The sequence below is a fragment of the Portunus trituberculatus genome, chromosome 42 (genome assembly GCF_017591435.1).
Source record: "Portunus trituberculatus isolate SZX2019 chromosome 42, ASM1759143v1, whole genome shotgun sequence".
Taxonomy (NCBI): Eukaryota; Metazoa; Arthropoda; class Malacostraca; order Decapoda; family Portunidae; genus Portunus; species Portunus trituberculatus.
The window spans coordinates 12782909-12801852 of NC_059296.1; the positions used below are offsets into that span (position 1 = coordinate 12782909).

At 40.3% G+C, this 18944-nt stretch overlaps 1 protein-coding gene across 5 annotated transcripts in view; it reads left to right on the plus strand.

Annotated features, from left to right (window-relative positions):
* Positions 1-18944, plus strand: part of LOC123517345 (poly(A) polymerase type 3-like) — a 90552-nt gene that overhangs the window by 57735 nt on the left and 13873 nt on the right. For 3 of the 5 annotated variants that reach the window (XM_045277347.1, XM_045277348.1, XM_045277346.1), the window contains exons 9-11: positions 861-1108; positions 2515-2610; positions 4224-4271. In XM_045277347.1, coding sequence (XP_045133282.1) covers positions 861-1108; positions 2515-2610; positions 4224-4247 — 368 coding nt within the window. In that variant the 3' untranslated portion in view covers positions 4248-4271. The remainder of the gene's footprint in view (positions 1-860; positions 1109-2514; positions 2611-4223; positions 4272-18944) is intronic. The other 2 variants (XM_045277345.1, XM_045277344.1) reach the window with 1 other exon arrangement.

Consider the following 18944-nt stretch of genomic DNA (forward strand, 5'->3'; position numbering starts at 1 on the left):
TAAGTTGAGCGAGGGAAGACGAGCTGCTGTTGACACTGTTATTGTTTTGAACAGGGGGAGTGAGTGGTGCGTGTGTTGTCCACAAGAGGCGCTAGTGTATTCAAAAGCCTGTTGGCTTGCGTGATACGGTGGTGCTTTCAAACTTGGAAAAAATTACCTGGATAAAACTTTGTTAAAGCGAGTTTGATGTTTGTTAAACGAGCAGATGGTAGTAAAATTAAACCTTTGTTGTAGTGAAATTTCGTTGTGTGAACCTTCATTAAGCGTGGTTTGCCTGTATATATATTGTGTGTGTGTTTGTGTTATTCACCACGGTCATCTGCTAGTCACCGAGCCAGCCTTTCCCCTACGGAAAGAACTCAGAGCTCGTAGTGACCGATCATAGGGTAGGACTGAGATCACACCACACTCCACACACCGGGAAAGCGAGGCCACAACCCCTCGAGTTACATCCCGTACCTATTTACTGCTAGGTGAACAGGGGCTACACATTGAGAGGCTTGCCCATTTGCCTCGCCACAACCCGGGACTCGAACCCGGACCGTCTCGATTGTGAGTCGAGCGTGCTAACCACTACACTACACAGTGTGTGTGTGTGTGTGTGTGTGTGTGTGTGTGTGTGTGTGTGAGAGAGAGAGAGAGAGATATATATATATATATATATATATATATATATATATATATATATATATATATATATATATATATATATATGAGAGAGAGAGAGAGAGAGAGAGAGAGAGAGAGAGAGAGAGAGAGAGAGAGAGAGACTTGGAATTAAACATTATGACTGTACAGTATGTGTTTACATAGAATAATAATTTGACTTAATTTTAATGTTTTGATATTCTTGTTTACAGTGTACAAACAGAGCACCTACAACAAGGCTTACAAGGATGGAATGGAAGTAAATTGCAAGTATGTTAAGCGGAAACAGCTAACAAACTACCTATCCTTGGAAGACCTAGAAAAATATAAACCTAAGACAGAAAATCAGCCACGTCACATAGGACAAAAGAGGAAGTCAGATCCCATAGCACCAGACTCTCCCAGCAGAGAAAGTCCAGAGCCTACAAAGAAAGCTAAAATTGACTCTGATCTACCTCAGGTACCATATTTGTGCATTTAAAAGTAATAATTGGAAGATTTTGATTTACATTTGAAATTTTATGATTCATATATTTGTAAAGAATTTGCTTTGGAAATGTAGAAAGTAAAACAAGTTTTAAAGAAGCTTTTATTCATGAAATATTAGTGCTCCAGTACTTGTAATTTATTGTATTTTATGGCACTTAAATGTAGAGATGTGAAGTGATTGTGGGTAGAAATGGAGTATATTAATTTTTCATGTACAAGATGATGTAGGGCAAAGACAGAGGAAAAAGTGGACTGACATAGAGGGCAAATCCATTGAATGGATAGAGAAACATTATGAATTCTGATCTGTTGGAATGGATGTAAAGAACACAATGTGGGATGGTATGACCATATTGAGAAGATTAAGAGTTTGTAAAGAAAGAATTTGTAAGTGTAATAGGAATGGAAGGCCACTTGGAAGATGAAAGTATAAGGTAAAAAAGTACGTATATGAAAGAAGTTTTTGTAGAGGTCTTGCAGTTCAATAAGCAAGAAGGATGTTAATCTGAATTGGGAGACATAAAAGTTTTTATGGTGTTGCCACACCCTTGCTGGTGCATTCAGAAGGAATGTCTCAGAGAGATTGATAATGTTATCTAAGGCTGTAGGTGAGCTAGTGAATCAGCATATGATCTTCCTGTTATTGTTCACAGTGAGTTGTGGTTTTGGTGTTGGCTTGAGGGGTATTTTAAGGTCTGGGATAAGAATGCAGAGGAACGTATCTGGAGCTAGTGAGACGTGTTTCCCCAGGTGTTGATTCAGATGGTGATGGTTATATCTTGATGCACATGTCTTCAAGCCACTTTCTTTACTTCATCTGTAAAGTTTTTTGTTTGTCATATATGAAAATATAATGCAAGAAAATTGGTGTGACATGACTTTACTGAGAAAGGCTGGGTGAGCTCTGGCATCTCTAAACAGTATAGACTGCACAGTAAATATAGAGTGTGGCCCTCCTCTGCTCTATAGAAAGAGAGGATCCCAGGTGACAAGATTTGAAAAGAAAAGTAATTTCTGATATCATTTTATTAATGTATCTGTTTCAGCATTATCATGGAGAGTGGCATGTGAGTTAGTGGTCACAAAACAATGGAAAATTTAGATTTTCCCTGACTTAGACTTTTTTTCTCCCTCCTCACTGAAATAATCTTCTCTACTTAATACTTCATAGTATTATCCTTGTCCCAAATTTATTAGAATATCATGAATTTAAAAATGCACATCTAAAATCACAAAATGCTTCCTTTAAAATGTATTAACTTATTACTATAGTATTGCTGTGTTATGTTTTATGTATTCTAGATTTTCGTCAAGTTGTTAAAATTTTGCATTTTTCATTTGGTATAGAAATGATGAACAAAGGAATTTCTGTTGCAGGCGAGTTTGAATGGCGATGACTCTAACACCTCCATAGATGAAGCATACTCCAATTCATCCTTACCTGGACTAACTCCAGAAATAAATGCTAGCCAGGTAATTGTTTAATTTCTTTAACATTTTGTTGAAATTTTGTTAGTTGTTGTATTCTTAGCAACAAGACAAATCAGACTAACAAGATGATCTAACTATTGCTGGTTTGATGTGATTGTGAGATAAATTGTAAATTTTAGACATTATCTTTGGTTTGATACATCTTGCTCTTTTACTGTCCATCATGGAGGCAGCCAACAAACTGCTCCTTGGTCTTCCATTACCTGAAACTTGTTCTTCATATTTGTGCCAGAAATCATGCCAAATTTGCAAAATGTAAGTTATGTGATTGGCGGGTTGGATGAATGGTGGGGTTTCACTGTATCAGAAATTTATTGAATCATCTTCCAGCATCTGGCATCTGGCTAAAAATATCTGTTTTTTCTCTTTGTTTTTCCTTCCTCTGTTGTATTTGAATGGCACTACAATCACTTGTGTCTTCTAAGTTGAGCTCTCTTCAGCTCTTTGTTGCCAACTTAATACTGGTTAATTCAAGACGTTCTTTCAACCCTTCATCCTCCCTGATATTGAATTTTCTTTTTGTTTGTCTTGATGATGTTTTCTAGTCTTTCTCCAGCTTGTTTTCTTAAAAGGTTTATGGTTCTGATGGAGTTTCTCCTGTCGTTTTCAGTAACTGTTCTTCCATTCTCACTCTTTGTCTAGTGAAAATCTTCCAAATTGTCTTTCATTATTGAATAGAAAGAACACTGAATGACAGAAGAATGGTTGTGCAGCAAAACAAGAAGAACTTTACATGAAAAGAGACGAATGGAGAGTGACAGTAGTGAGTGTATGAAAATGATAGTCTTGTTGACCCATTGGAGAGGATGTAGGTACTTAATGGCTTATGGACCCAGTTAAGATGTGGGGCACTTTATAGGAAGTACTTTGCATCTACTATGGTGTCAGGATTAGAGAATATTCAGGGTAAGGAACGATCTCACTTTGAAGATGTAGGGGTGAACCAGTATATACTGTTGTTCCTTGCTTTGGAAGTGTGCTTTTATGTGTGGTATGCCAGTCGTCCTTGGATGTAATGAGACTATCCCTTTCCACTAGAGACCAATGAGACTTAGAATGCAAATGTGAATATAATATGAGAGTGTGATGCTTTGTCTAGGACACCCTGTTTGGGGTTGCTGGCTTAATATGTAGACAGATAGATGTACATCTGCTGAGCTACAGGGAATGGGTCAAGCACCTACGAGTATGTGTTCTCAACCTTCTTTCGGATCATTAGTATGGATTCCATATTTGAATCTTATAGCTTTGTAAGTTATCTCTTGCTCTTGTTTTAAATGTATAACACTTCATCCATACTTGGACTATTCCCAAATGTGATGGACACAGCAGAATAGCTTCTGCCTTTCCCTATCCAAACACTCCTTTAGTGATTGTTTTGGTATTCAAATTGAATGGTCAAGGAAGCCAGTGTCGTCACCCATTATAACATTGAAATTTTGTATCTTTGATGAAAAACCAGGCTTGAATAATTTCATAATTTCTGAAATGCTGTGCTTATATAGGAATGACAGCAGTAAGTTTTTGCTTTCTGTTGTGAAACTCACTTGAATGCAACTGTTTTTCCATATCTCATTAATTTCTTTGTCTTTCAGCAATCATTGCCATTATCTAGCTGAGGGTAGCAGAAAGTGACAGCATCTGTAAGTTAAACATTCATTATTTAGCTTGTTTCAGGAAGCTTGGAACCTGCTGCATGAACCATATTTTTGGAAAACTTTCAAGTAGTGACGTAGCCAAGTTTTTTCATAAACCATAGAACAGCTTCTTGGGAGGGAAATGAAAATTTCCAACATCCATGACATTGAAATTATAATTGATTTGATTTTCAAGTCTGATATTGAATTGTGTATGATTTTGCAGCCACAAGTCTTTATTCACTCATATCACACTCATAGTAAGATATATTATTTGGGGATAGTTGAAGATGTTGCTACGCCACTTCTTTGAAGTTGTGAGAATGCATAATATGGACTTTTTCATATCAATGGAAATGTATGAGATTTTTTTGTTGTTGTTTTCTGCCTATTTCCTGCTTGATTTTAAAATTGATTGATAATATTCTTTGCTTTTAATGTGTGTGTGTTGATTTTTGAATAGCTGAAAAGCAACTTTATTTGCTGATAACATGGTTTAATAGAAAACTTATTTGTTATCCTTATATATAGGAAACAAAAATAGAAAAGGAATTTCAAAGGTTTAATGTATATGTTTATTTCTCCTGTTGGATTGCTGTGTATGTCATGGAACTTGTGTGTCTATGCTTGGCGTGTAGAGTCAATGATTCCTGCATGCTTTTTAGGCTTTGGCTTTGTAAGGCTTTCCTCCTCTGGGAACATTTGACCAAAATATACTTTTCTCGGTTGGAATTTTTTATGTTGGAAATGAAAATTCACATGAATTGATTATTATCAGCTGTAGGAAGTTAATTGTTAAATATTATACAGTGGAGACTCAATACTTGAATTTGATTTGTTCCAAATGGCTGTTTGAGTATCAAAATAGTTCAACTATCGATACCTATAAATCAGGTAATTCGTTCTAATCTTAGCAAAACCTCAAGTTTATAAAAATTTCATTGTATTTTTTTTTCTTTATATAATTTTGACTTGTATATATTGAAAGTGAAGGCTGGTGATGGATAACGTAGAAGAGGAGGGAAGAAGGGTGGGGAAGAGGAGGGAGGTTGTTGGATGACGAGTCACCATCCATGAAAATGTTTGGTGTGATTCCTTTGAACCCACTAGTGGAGGGCTGTGGCTCACTAACAGTTGCACTCTTACTAGATTCCTTATTTTCACCACTAATAAGCCTGTTTGGTGTCATAACAAGTTTCTAAATGGAAAACTACCAGAAGAATGTTGTTTTTTTCCTGACTGCGGTAGGACTAGTGATGTACACCAGTATCTGGTATACTGGATTTTACTACAGTGTTACCGGTAATACTGGTATCAGCATGGGATAATGGCAATGGTGGAGAGGGAGAGGCCAGAACTTTGTTTACAACCATGTGTGTGGCTGATCAATTACCAAATATTTTCACCACTAATCAGCCTTAGGTGTTAATGTAAGTGTATAAATGAAAAATTCGGACAGAACGGGGGACAATGTTAATCTGACGACTGCAGCAGCACAACTGGTAGAGGGTGGGAGGAGGAGGCCAGGGAGGCTTTATTTACAACCACATGTGTGGAGGTTCGATTATCAGGTATTTTTTTGAGTATTAAATTGAACTTTTGCATTCGACTATTGAAAAAGTTCGACTATTAGCACGTTCGAGTATTGAGTCTCCCCTGTATTATTTGGTATATACAGTAAGGTCTCGGTTTACGTCAGAGTTACGTTCCTGAAACATGACGTAAGTCGATTTTGTACGAAACTCGAGTTTCCGTACATTTCAAAGCATATTATCGAGTTTTCAACCAATCATTGTTTATGGTCATTCAGGTAAGTTAAAGGTTATATTGTTATATTATTTACAACTATGTAGGAATATGAAACACAAGTTTGTTTTTGTTGTTGATTAGGGCCACGAACGCGAAGGACTGCAGGTTGCCGAGAGGGGTGGACACCTGAGGCCGTCAGGAGGGTGGGCAAGTCGAATGTTGTGACGCCCAGGGGGGACAGCTGGGAGCGTAGTGCAGTGCGGTGGGAGTAGAAACGTGGGCAGCGGGGCAGGAAATGCAATAGGAAAGGGCAATAGGGATCAGCAGACAGGTGCAGACGGTGCAAGTCAGCTGCGAGTGTCATGTGGCCCAGGCGAAGGCTCCGGGGTTGTTATTGTTGTGATGGGTGTGCGAGCCCTCAAGGTCGTCAACCTCCCCGTTGTCATGGTAACGGGCTTCCCATTTTCTTCTTCCCTCCCTCACACACAGCTGCTGCCTCCCTTCTCATGTCTTTTAATTATGTCCTCTTTTTCTTGTAGCATAATGGTTTTCCTTTTCTTAGCATCACTGCTGTCACTAAGAAGTTTTCTCTTTGGTGCCATTGAGCAAGATACTAAGAACTTGAGTCAGTAAACGCAGAAGTAGGATAACACTCTTGCCAGGGACGATGGTGTGGTGGAAGTGAGGCAGGGTGTTATTGTATTCAAGCGTGAGGCGGGCGGTGTGGCGGGCAACCACCAACAATAACAATAAATCCCGCACTTTACGATTTATAAATTTTCAATTTTTTAATCTTAAATTGCCTTATAGTGGACTGACGTAACTACGAGTTTGACGTAACTCGAGACCGACGTAACCCGAGACTTTACTGTATATATATATATGTATATATATATATATATATATATATATATATATATATATATATATATATATATATATATATACACAGGTAACTTGATTTACATGATAGATGCATTCCAAGAGGCATCGCGTATATCAAAATTTGTGTAAAACAAACATATAATTCGCATAAGAAACAGTAGATAATAGAGGGGATGCAGGATGTGGTCCAAAAACTTTGTACAAAATACTCTATTTATTTGGCTAAATTAACATGTTTTTATTATTTACCATTCTAAATACTAAAATTGCATTTAAAGTAAAGGGAAAAGCAAGAAATAATAAGAGAAAGCAAAAAATAATAAGAGAAAACAACAAAACAAAGAATACGTAAAGACAACACTCACTGTGTTCACTGCCTTCACCACTCACACCACAGTCAGTCACCATCTTCCTCTGAGCTTTTCCACTTTATCAAAAATTCACTTATCAAAAAATAACCCCACATGCAGAAGAAGATGAAGGACGTTTTGGGGCCATCTTGGTGAATTATGGGCAGATTGAAGAGATTCTGTATGTACTCAGTGCTGGCAGACTGCAAATGAGGCACGAAGAAGAGCGGAGCTCCAACCTATCGGCCAACTGTGGAATTCTCTGGCGCTCAGTTTGAAATTGCGTCTGGCGCTCAGTTTGAAAGTGCGGTCGGGCCAAATCGTGTATAAGCAAAGTGATAGTGCAAATTGAATTAGTTATAATATATTTTCGGTTGTGTAATAACAAAAACGCGTAAATTAAACACACGTAAATCGAGAGTTACCTATATACAGTACAGGCAACCCCGCTTAACGAAGGTTCACACAACAAAATTTCACTACAACGAAGGCTTCCTTTTACTACCATCTGCTTGTTTAATGAACACCAAACTTGCTTTAACGAAATTTTATCCAGGTAATTTTTTCCAAGTTTGAAAGCCCCGCTGTATCACGCAAACTGACAGGCTTTTGAATACACCAGCGCCTCTCGTGGACAAAACGCGCACCACTCACTCCCCTTCCCTTCCCCACTGTTAGTTCAAAACAATAACAGCGTTAGCAGCAGCTCGTCTTCCCTCGCTCTACGTGCCACCAAAACATCCTGCAATATTGCCTAGCGTTGCTAAGAAAACCAGGAAGTCTCTTACTCTCGAAGTGAAGCTGGATATTATTCACAGACACAAGAGAGGGGAGAAAACTAATAGCATTGCTTCCCACCATGGCTTGAGTCCATCTACTGTCTACCATTTTCAAGTCTGCAGACTCTATTAAGAAGGCTGGTGAGATCATATCTTCCTTGCAAGCTAAAAGAACCACCTGAACTCATGACTCTGTAATGGATAAAGTGGAAAGCCTTGTGGAAATGTGGTACATAAGTTTTGTATGTGATACAATGATGCGCCATTTGTTTACATTTCACAGGTTGCCAGTTTGTGTATTTCCCCCCCCCACACACACACATGCAAGATTACTATGGAAGTTAGAGGAGAAGGGTGGCTTATAAGGAAGCACATTGAGATGGATAGAGAATTATTTGAGGGGGAGAGAAATAAGGACGGTAGTTAAAGATATGAAGTCCAAGTGGAGAGCAGTAGAAAGTGGAGTGCCACAGGGGTCAGTATTGGCACCAATACTTTTCCTCATTTATATTAACGACATGCCAGAAGGAGTGAACAGTTACATAAATCTGTTTGCAGATGATACGAAACTGTGCAGAGTTATAAAGCAAAAAGAGGATTGTGAAATAAATAAGATCTGGGAATGGAGTAAAAAGTGGGAAATGGAATTCAATGTGAACAAAAGCCATGTCATGGAAATGGGAAAGAGTGAAAGACGACCCATGGGAATCTATAAGATGGGAGATCGAGCAGAACTGGAGAAAGTAAAAAAGGAAAAGGACTTAGGAGTGACGATGGAAGAAAACAATCAACCAGTAAGCCATATTGATAGAATTTGTAGAGAAACATATAATTTGCTAAGGAATATTGGAGTAGCATTTCACTACATGGACAAAGAAATGATGAAGAAATTGATAAGTACTATAATAAGATCCAGATTGGAATATGCAGGAGTAGTGTGGACCCCTCATAAAAAGAAACACATAAGGAAATTGGAGAGACTACAGAAAATGGCTACAAGAATGGTTCCAGAATTTGAAGGGATGACATATGAGGAGAGACTAAAGGCTATGGATCTACCAACCCTGGAACAAAGAAGGAGAGAGGAGACCTGATACAAGTTTATAAATTGATCAACGGAATAGACCAAGTAGATAATGAGAAACTGATCCTGAGAGAAGAATATGACATCCGAAGCACAAGATCGCATAGTAAAAAGCTGAGAAAAGGAAGATGTCTGAGAGATGTTAAAAATATAGTTTCCTGCAAAGATGTATTGAGACGTGGAACAGTTTAAATGAAGAAGTAGTGTCTGCAACGAGTGTGCATACTTTTAAAGTAAGTAATATGTGAATGTCTTAATAGTCAAATTTTTCAGTACTTGAATGCAAAGGTTTGATTTAATACTTGAAAAGATACCTAATATTCGAATGGCCACACATATGGTTGTAAACAAAGGGTCCCTTGCCTCTCCCTTTTCTCCCTCTGCCAGTTGTGCTACCACGGTCATCAGAATAACATTCTTGTGTGTTCTGTCTGTAGTTTTCCATTTATAAACTTACATTAACACTGAAGGCTTATTAGTGGTGAAAAAATCTAGTAATCGAACAGCTGCACACACGGTTGTAAACAAAGCTCTGTCCTCTCCTTCCCTGCTGCCGCCATAGTCCCTTTCTGATATTGGTATTACTGTTATTATGATATACCAGATACCAGTGCATATCCCTATTCCTGTTGCAGTTTAGAGAAAAGCAACATTCTTCAGCGTTCTGTCAGTAGTTTTTCATTTAGAAACTTATAATGGTATCAAAGAGGCTTCTTAGTGGTGAAAATAAGGAATCCATTGAGAGTGCAAGTGTTAGTGAGTCATAGCCTTCCATTAGTGGGTTCACAGGAATGACACCAGGAGAAAAATTACCAGACATTTTCATGGTGACTGATGGTGACTGGTTCTCCAACGACCTCCCTCCTCCTCCCCACCCTTTTTCCCCTTCTCTTCTACATTATCCATCTCTAGCCTTCACATATGATATGTACAAATAAAAAAAAAAAAAAATGACATTGAAATTTTTATAAACTTTAAGTTTTGCGAAGATTAGAACGAATTACCTGATTTATAGCTATCGATAGATGAACTTTTTGATACTCGAACAGCCATTTGGAACAAATTAAGTTTGAGTATGGAGTCTCCACTGTATATAAATATATATATATATATATATATATATATATATATATATATATATATATATATATATATATATATATATATATATATATATATATATATATATATATATATATATATATATATATATATATATATATATATATATATATATATATATATATATATATATATATATATATATATATATATATATATATATATATATATATATATATATATATATATATATATATATATATATATATATATATATATATATATATATATATATATATATATATATATATACACACACACACATACACAGTAATACAGGCAATCCCTGTTTAACGAAGGGGTTACGTTCCTAAAAAAACACTTCGTTAAGCGAAACTTCGTTAAGCGAACCGATTATAACAAGTTTAACCCCTGATTTGAACTTCCATTGAGAGTAAGCAAAGCGAGAGTGCATCATAGTACAGTAAAAGGTTTAATGAAAGTAAAAATTATGAAGTTAAACATTTAGGTAGTTTAATTAAGTCATTATAATGTACACTAATGTATGTATGTACGTAACTTTATAATGTTGATGATCTTAACTTTATGAAGGGAGGGAGAGTGAAATGGGAAAGACACTAACCGGCAACCTGTGGAATGTAAACAAAGTGCGCATCATGGTACCACATACAAAACTTATGTACCACATTTCCACAAGGCTTTCCATTTTATCCATTGCAGAGTCACGAGTTCAGGTGGTTCTTTTAGCTTTCAAGGAAGATACGGTCTCACCAGCCTTCTTAATAGAGTCTGCTGACTTGAAAATAGTAGACAGTAGATGGAGTCAAGATGGTGGCCAGCAATGTTATTAGTTTTCTGGCCTCTCTCATGTCTGTGAATAATACCCAGTTTCACTTCGAGGGTAAGACACTTCCTGGTCTTCTTAGGAATGTTAGGCCACATTGCAGGGCATTTTGGTGGTAACTTGAACTAGGGAAGATGAGCTGCTGGTGACGCTGTTATGTTTTGACTGATCTTGATCTTGATCTTGATGCTACAGGTGACGCACGAATTTCTTCTGCGTCAGGCCTTTGTATCGGCAGCGCCTGTAAGGAAAATACGAAAAAACACAAACAGCAAAGAGGACAATCATCATCTTTCACACCACTAGTTCCTGCATCTAGCACGCCACATTCTCTCCAGGAACTCTTTCACAGCCTCAATCATCCTTCCATTTGTCTCCCCACAGAGTCCCAGCAGCACCACCATCCATTGCCTTCCTGTCATCTCCACTCTGTCATGCCCCAGCTCCCTCAGCACCACTTGCATCATCTCATACCTGTCTCTGGCATACTTCACACACTCCAGCACCACATGCTCCACAGTCTCATCTTCTCCCATGTCACACATCTGGCACACTGTGCTGCAGGACTCAGACCATTTATAATTCCTTGCATTCACATCCATGCACTGTGCCCTAGCTCGGAAGAGAAGATCCCCACCCAGGCTTCCATCATACCACTTTTCATACATTGGGGCCTCTTTCTCTCTATACCATTCCAAGGTACTCTTTTGCTCAATCCTATTCTTCCAGTCACTCAGTCCCACACCTTTCACTACTCTGTCTATCTAACTCCTCCACTTCCTTACACCCCATTCTCTACCATCTCCATTTCTAACTATCATACTCCATTCCTTCTCTAAGTGCCTTCCTTCTACCTGCTGAAAAGCCCAACTAGCTATTAGACCACTCTTCACCATCCTGACACACTTTTTCCCCCACTTGCTACTCATGACATTCCACAGAAACACTTTTCTCACTATTCTAGCATCATTCATTCGCTCTAACCTAGCCTCATACCGTAGGGTCGCTTTTACATACCTTTCTCTAAAAGTGCTCCAACCCATGTCTCCCCAAGGGCCTCTACTGCTGCATATCTAGGTGCATTAACCCCTTCGCGCCGGATGTTAAAAAAGCCCGCCTATATGATATACGGGTGGTAGTGCCGCGCCCGAGAGCGGGAAACTCGTGCAAGCTTGTCATACTTGTCGTCTTTGTGTATTATGCTGCTATTTTTTAGTCACTATATCGCCTTCCAAGAGGAAAGTGGACGCTTCTCTCGGAGAGAAGAGAGAGAGAGAGAGAGAGAGAGAGAGAGAGAGAGAGAGAGAGAGAGAGAGAGAGAGAGAGAGAGAGTGTGACATTTGCTAATATTTTAGACACAAGCGGGACGCATGTAGCTTATCTTCGAGAGGAAGAGGAGGGGAGGAGGAGGGGAGGGAGGGAGAGGAGAGAGAGAGAGAGAGAGAGAGAGAGAGAGAGAGAGAGAGAGAGAGAGAGAGAGAGAGAGAGAGAGAGAGATTAAAAATTTGTTGTTTTGTATTTGTGTGTGTGTGTGTGTGTGTTTTCATGAATGTTACAAGGCGGACGCATGTAACTTATCTTCGAGAGGGAGAGGGGATGGAGGGAAGGAGATGGGGAGGGAGGAAAGGAGATGGGGAGGGAGGGAGGGAGAGGGAGAGAGAGAGAGAGAGAGAGAGAGAGAGAGAGAGAGAGATGGGAACAGTCTATGCCATTGGGTAATTTTAGACACAAGGCGGGACGCATGTAGCTTATCTTTAGTGATTGGTGGAGACAAGGATCAAGGATGGTGGGAGGAGCACTAGGATTTCAAAGACAGCATACGGTGTGTGTAGTTGGTATCCAACACACTATACGGGACAACTGAACTGAAGAAAGCTCAGAAAAGAAATATGACGCCTACGTAGGCGTCACCGTATATGCTACTGGGGCTTCGTGATGCCTACATAGGCGTCACCGTATTGAAGGGGTTAAGTGCCATTCTTGCAACTCTATTCTGCCCTATTTCTAACTTTTCTAGTTCACTTTCATTCCATGCAATCACATCCATACCATACATGATGCTCTTCTCGCAGCATGTCATATTTACTCGCTCTCATCCTTGCTGCACTTCCTAGCCGACCTACCCAGTGACTCACCATGCTTATCTTCTCATTCTTTGTCTTCACGCAGCCAACCGGATGCATCCACATCCCCAGGTGCTTGTATTCATCTGTCTGTTGCATCTCGTTCTCACCTAGTCTCCGCACTGAGTTCCTCTCATCCTCTGACCCATTCACAACCGTTACCTTGCTCTTTTCACTGCTAAACCTCACTCCAAAGTCTCTTCCATACCAATCTACAACATCAAGCAAACTCTGAAGCTCTTCTGCCGAATCACTCATGACTACCACATCATCTGCATACAAGAGCACACATATCTTATCATTCCCCACATTTACACCTGCATTCATTCTCCTCAATCTAGCAGCCAGTTCCTCTGTATATAAGCTAAAGAGGGTTGGTGATAATATGCAACCCTGCCTAACTCCTCTTTCACTCTTCACCCAGTCTGTCTCTACATCTCCTAGTTTATACTTAGCTCTTGTATCCACATACATACTTCGCACTATGTTAACTATCTTTGCACTTAACCCAATCTTTTCTAGCACTATACCTAGCATTTCTCTGTTCACCCTATCATATGCTTTCTCTATGTCTAGAAAACCTAAGTATAACTTGCTACCATCTTTCTTCTTTCTTTCAATCAATTCATTCACCACAAACATATTGTCTTCAGCTCTCCTGTCCACACAGAACCCATTCTGCTCTTCACCTAACACTCCATCCCTCTCAATCCATTTACACAATCTTTCATTCAAAACCGCACTGAACACTTTTCCTACTGTGTTAACTAACGCAATCGGCCTGTAGTTTTACAACTCATTCTTACTCTTGTACCCTCCCTTATGCAGCAAGGTCACCCTGCATTCATTCCACATTCTCAGCACTCTCTCCTCCTCCCACACCTGGTTAAACAACTCAGTCATCCTATCAATCACAACCTCTCCTCCATTTTTGTACAATTCATAAGGTATCTCATCCGGCCCTGCTGCCTTCCCATTCTTCTGCTTCTTCACACTTTTCTCCATCTCCTCCCTGCTGATCCTTTCATTCAACTCGTCTGCATCCTTTCTCTCCAGTGTCACACGCCCTTCACCCACATCAAAGACCTCACCTACACCTCCAATCTCTTCCCAAAACTCTTTTATTGCCCTTCTCATTTCTTCCTTATCAGTCACCACTGCCCCATTCACCTTCAGGCTCTCCACATTCTCACTGTCCCCTCACCCCTCAGGAATCTGTACCATTCACGACCACCTTCCACACCTTTCTCTCTAAGGGACTGAATCACACTTTTCTCATATTTAACTTTAGCATTCATTATCTTTCGCTTCGTCACTCGCTGACTCACATACGCTGTCCATGCATTCAGGTACTCACTTTCAGCCTCCTCACTCTCATGTCTCCTCTTTCTTAACTGTCTGCACACCCTATTCAGTCTCTTCCTTTCCTTCCTAGCATCTCTAATCTCATCATTCCACCACGGCCTACTTTTATGCTTTCTAGCACTTGTTCTTACATACCCTATCTGACTGGCTGCTGCGTTCTTCACATTCTCTACAAATCTGTCATTCAGTTCATCCACACCATTCAGGCTCTCATCCTCCCATCTTCTCTCGCTCAAGTCCACCTGGAAATTTTCCCATCCTGCATCTCTCAACCTCCACTTTTTCCTCTTGACCTTGGCATTTGTTCCGTCTCTTCCATTCAACTTACATTCTAGCACCAGCATGTTATGGTCTGAGACTATGTCAATCATCCCATCTTCATCTATCCACATACGGTCAACAATTTCACGCATTCTCCCATTCACTAGCATGTAGTCAATCGCAGACTCCTGGTTCCTCGCACACCAAGTCACTCGTCCTTCAGCCAGGGTCTCATTCAGATTCTCCAAGTTCATCTCATTCACAAACTCATCCAGCATCTCACCATTCCTATTCATTTGTTCACCTAACATACCTACGTGAGCATTCATGTCTCCCATAACAATCACTCTCTCCAGCATAATCTCTTGCAATCTTTTTCAAAACACTGTACTTTCTACTATTTTCCCTAACTGCTCTATCGCCTTCCACTGTCATATAAACTACCACTACAACTATCCTCTCAGCTCTGCCACTCTCATTCCTACCCTCCACTCGAACAGCTAACACGTCCTCACTCTCAGCGCTGTCTCCTATGTCCAGCTCTTCCACTCTCAGATTCCTCACCTTCCTGTGGAGCAGGGCTACGCCTCCTCCTAGCTTCTCCTGTTTCTTGCGTCCTTTTCCTAACATCACAAACTCATTACCCTCTATCTGCACCACATCCTACAGGTGAGTCTCAGTAATACCTACTACATCTAGGCTCCATTTATTCAACTCTGCATACATCTTGAAATTTACCAATGCCCCATCCTCTTACATTCAAACAACCAAATTTCATACATGACCTTGCCTGTTTGTTGTCCTCTCTTCCTTGCTTCGGTGCACATCCATTCCTCATTCAGGCCGCATCTACACATACCGTAGACCTTGCGCGCATCCACTCACGCAGCCGTCCGCACATCCTCTTGTTGCTGGTCTCATTGAGGTGCACCCCGTCCGGCAGGAAGTCCATGCCTTCCCTCAAGATGGGGTCCAGGTCGATGAAGCTGACGTTGCCCATCTTCTTCCTCAACCAGTCCAGCTTCAGCTTCAACACTTCTTCCTGGATCTTGGCATTTGTCCTCCTCCTCAGTCGCTCGTACTTCTCTCCCTGTCTTGGCCGACGCATCACAGCCACCACTGCCACACACATCTTCTTGGCTTCAGCAGCCTTCACTGCCTCCACCACCTCCTTCGCCGACCCTCTCCAGGTCGTTGCCGCCGCCCTGGATCACCAGCAGGCCGTTTTCTACTGTCTGGGTCTTCTCAATTACCTTCTTGATATCCTGGATCTTGGCTCCCCTCAGGCACTCCTGTGAGGCTCCACTCACCTTGCTCCTGAGGAGGGCATCAGTATTTTTGATCATACTGTCCCCAACAATGCAGATTGGGGACTTCTTCACTAGCATCATCTTGGTCGGTCCTTTTCTTTGCTGCTGCTGCTCACTCACTCTCTCCGTCTGCATGGCCTTGTCCTGTTGGGGTTTCGGGGCGTGCACAGTCTGAGTGCCCCCAGCCTGGGCATCCTCAGTCTGAGTGTCCTTGCTGCTGGTCTCACTTGTCTCTGTTTGTGATGCCCTATCAGTGTTGTCCTTCCTGTCCTTCATCCTCTCCTTGGCGTCCTCTATACATTCATCGCACAAAAACACGATGTTCTTGTGATTTAACATCTTGGAGGACGCCTTCAGCAGCCCCACACAGGCTGTGTGAAGCCACCGGTCACACACCTCACACACCACACCACTGCATGTAGCAGAAACACTCTCCAAACACACCTTGTAATCGTCCACAGTCATTCTTGTTCCTACTTCTTGCGAGATCCAGGAAAGAAAACTCTTCAAAAAAGCAGGAGTGGAGTCACACCGCAAGTGCTAACTTGCTTCTGGGACTGGAACTGGGGAGTGAGTGGTGCACGTGATCTTGATCTTGATCTTGATGCTACAGGTGACGCAGAATTTCTTCTGAGTCAGGCCTTTGTATCGGCAGCGCTTGTGTTGTCCACGAGAGGCTTGATCTTAGTCTTTATTCTATAGGTGTCTCAGGATTTCTCCTGAGGCAGGCCTTAGTATCAGCAGCTCCTGATGTATTCAAAAGCCTGTCAGCTTGCATGATACGGTGGGGCTTTCAAATTTGGAAAAAAATTACCTGGATAAAACTTCGTTAAAGCGAGTTTGGTGTTCGTTAAATGAGCAGATGGTAGTAAAATGAAACCTTCATTGTAGCGAAATTTCGTTGTGTGAACCTTTGTTAAACAGGGGTTGCCTGTTAAACAGGGGTTGTCATACGATCGCCCCAACATACAATTTTTTTTATATATGACAAAAAATTTCATATAATTTATGCCTTGAAATACGATATTTTTAAGATACGAATAGCCATCGGTAAGTGGCGCAGTGATCGCTTGGCTACCCGTGTCCACCTGAACAGTCAGCCCGCGTTGTGTATCATTGTTCATCCTTTGTGCATGTATGTGTCTGTGCTCCTCGGCATTGTGTATTTTTTCTTAAGTTTTGTGAACTCAAGACCCATGATCATGGGCCACAAAAGTAAAAGTTTGGCGAGAAACACACAAAATAGCATGTATTCACATACTGATTACACTTAGAAATTCAATGAACAAGGAAGTACAAGTGGTGTTCTACCCACAAGCAACTCATCCTCTTTGCAATGCAAAAAAACAGAAGTCTCTAGATGTCATGGTTACCAAAATATCACAGGTTGAATGAGGTAGTATCGTTGGTTTACGTGGCCTTGCGTCTGATCGGGTTCAGCGGCCTTGGCTAGAGCGAGAGAAAACGGGCAACTTGTATCCCCTCTCTCTCTCTCTCTCTCTCTCTCTCTCTCTCTCTCTCTCTCTCTCTCTCTCTCTCTCTCTCTCTCTCTCTCTCTCTCTCTCTCTCTCTCTCTCTCTCTCTCTCTCTCTCTCTCTCTCTCTCTCTCTCTCTCTCTCTCTCTCTCTCTCATGAATTACCACATATTTCATTAGTAATACACTATCACTCAGTGTCACAGAGTCGAGGTTATCCTCATGGCATGAGCGTATATGAATACTAAAATAGGATATCCATTATAGCAGGCAATAGAGGAGTGGAAACATAAATTTGATATCATGGTGAAAGACAACAAGCAAGCTAAAAGGGTCACAAGAAGAAGAAGCGGCCAAGTCACCGTGAGTCTCCACTTTGTCTGTGGCCGATCTCATCTCTGCTTTATTTTTTGGTATTCCATGTAAGATTTCACTTTATGCATTACAAAACAATACTTTCTTGGGGACAAGGTTTGTAAAAAGCTAATAGAAAAATATAAAATTTTCTTTTTTACCCATGTGATATGTAGGGGACCAGCCCAGAACGCATCCCCCCTATTTCCATTATTTCCTGTGCCATTATTTTCCTATCCTTAACGAATTTCCACTCTACGAACAGCTTTGACATTCCCTATCCTGTTTGTTAGGTGGAGTTTTCCTGTATTTATCTTATATTAAATCTATATTTGGTTGGTATTTAAAGCATGTTAATTTTTTTGGGGGGTGGTAAATTCATATCACAAGAACAAATTAATTCTATTTCCATTAATTTTTATGAAAATAATTTATTTGATATACGATTTTTTTGAAATACAATGATCATCACAGAACGAATTGAAATCGTATGTCGAGGTACCACTGTAGATATATATATATATATATATATATATATATATATATATATATATATATATATATATATATACACAGTGGAGACTCAATACTCGAACGTCTAAATACTCGAACTTTTCAATGCTTGAACACAAAAGTTCGATTTAATACTCAAAAAAATACCTGATAGTCGAACGTCCACACCCGTGGTTGTAAACAAAGGGTCCCTGGCGTCTCCCCTTCCCCTTCTGCCATTTGTGACTTGTGCTGCCACGGTCATCAGAATAACATTCCCCTGTGTTCTATCTGTAGTTTTTCATTTATAAACTTACATTAACACCAAAGGCTTCTTAGTGGTGAAGATATTTGGTTATCAAACGGCCACATATTTGGTCGTATACAAAACTCTGTCATCTCCCTTCTTGCAGTTGCCACTGTACTGTTTTGATGCCGTATTACTGGTAATAACGGTATTACCGTAATGGCGGTATACCGGTATTACTGTAATACTGGTATACCGGATGGTGGTGCGCATAGTCC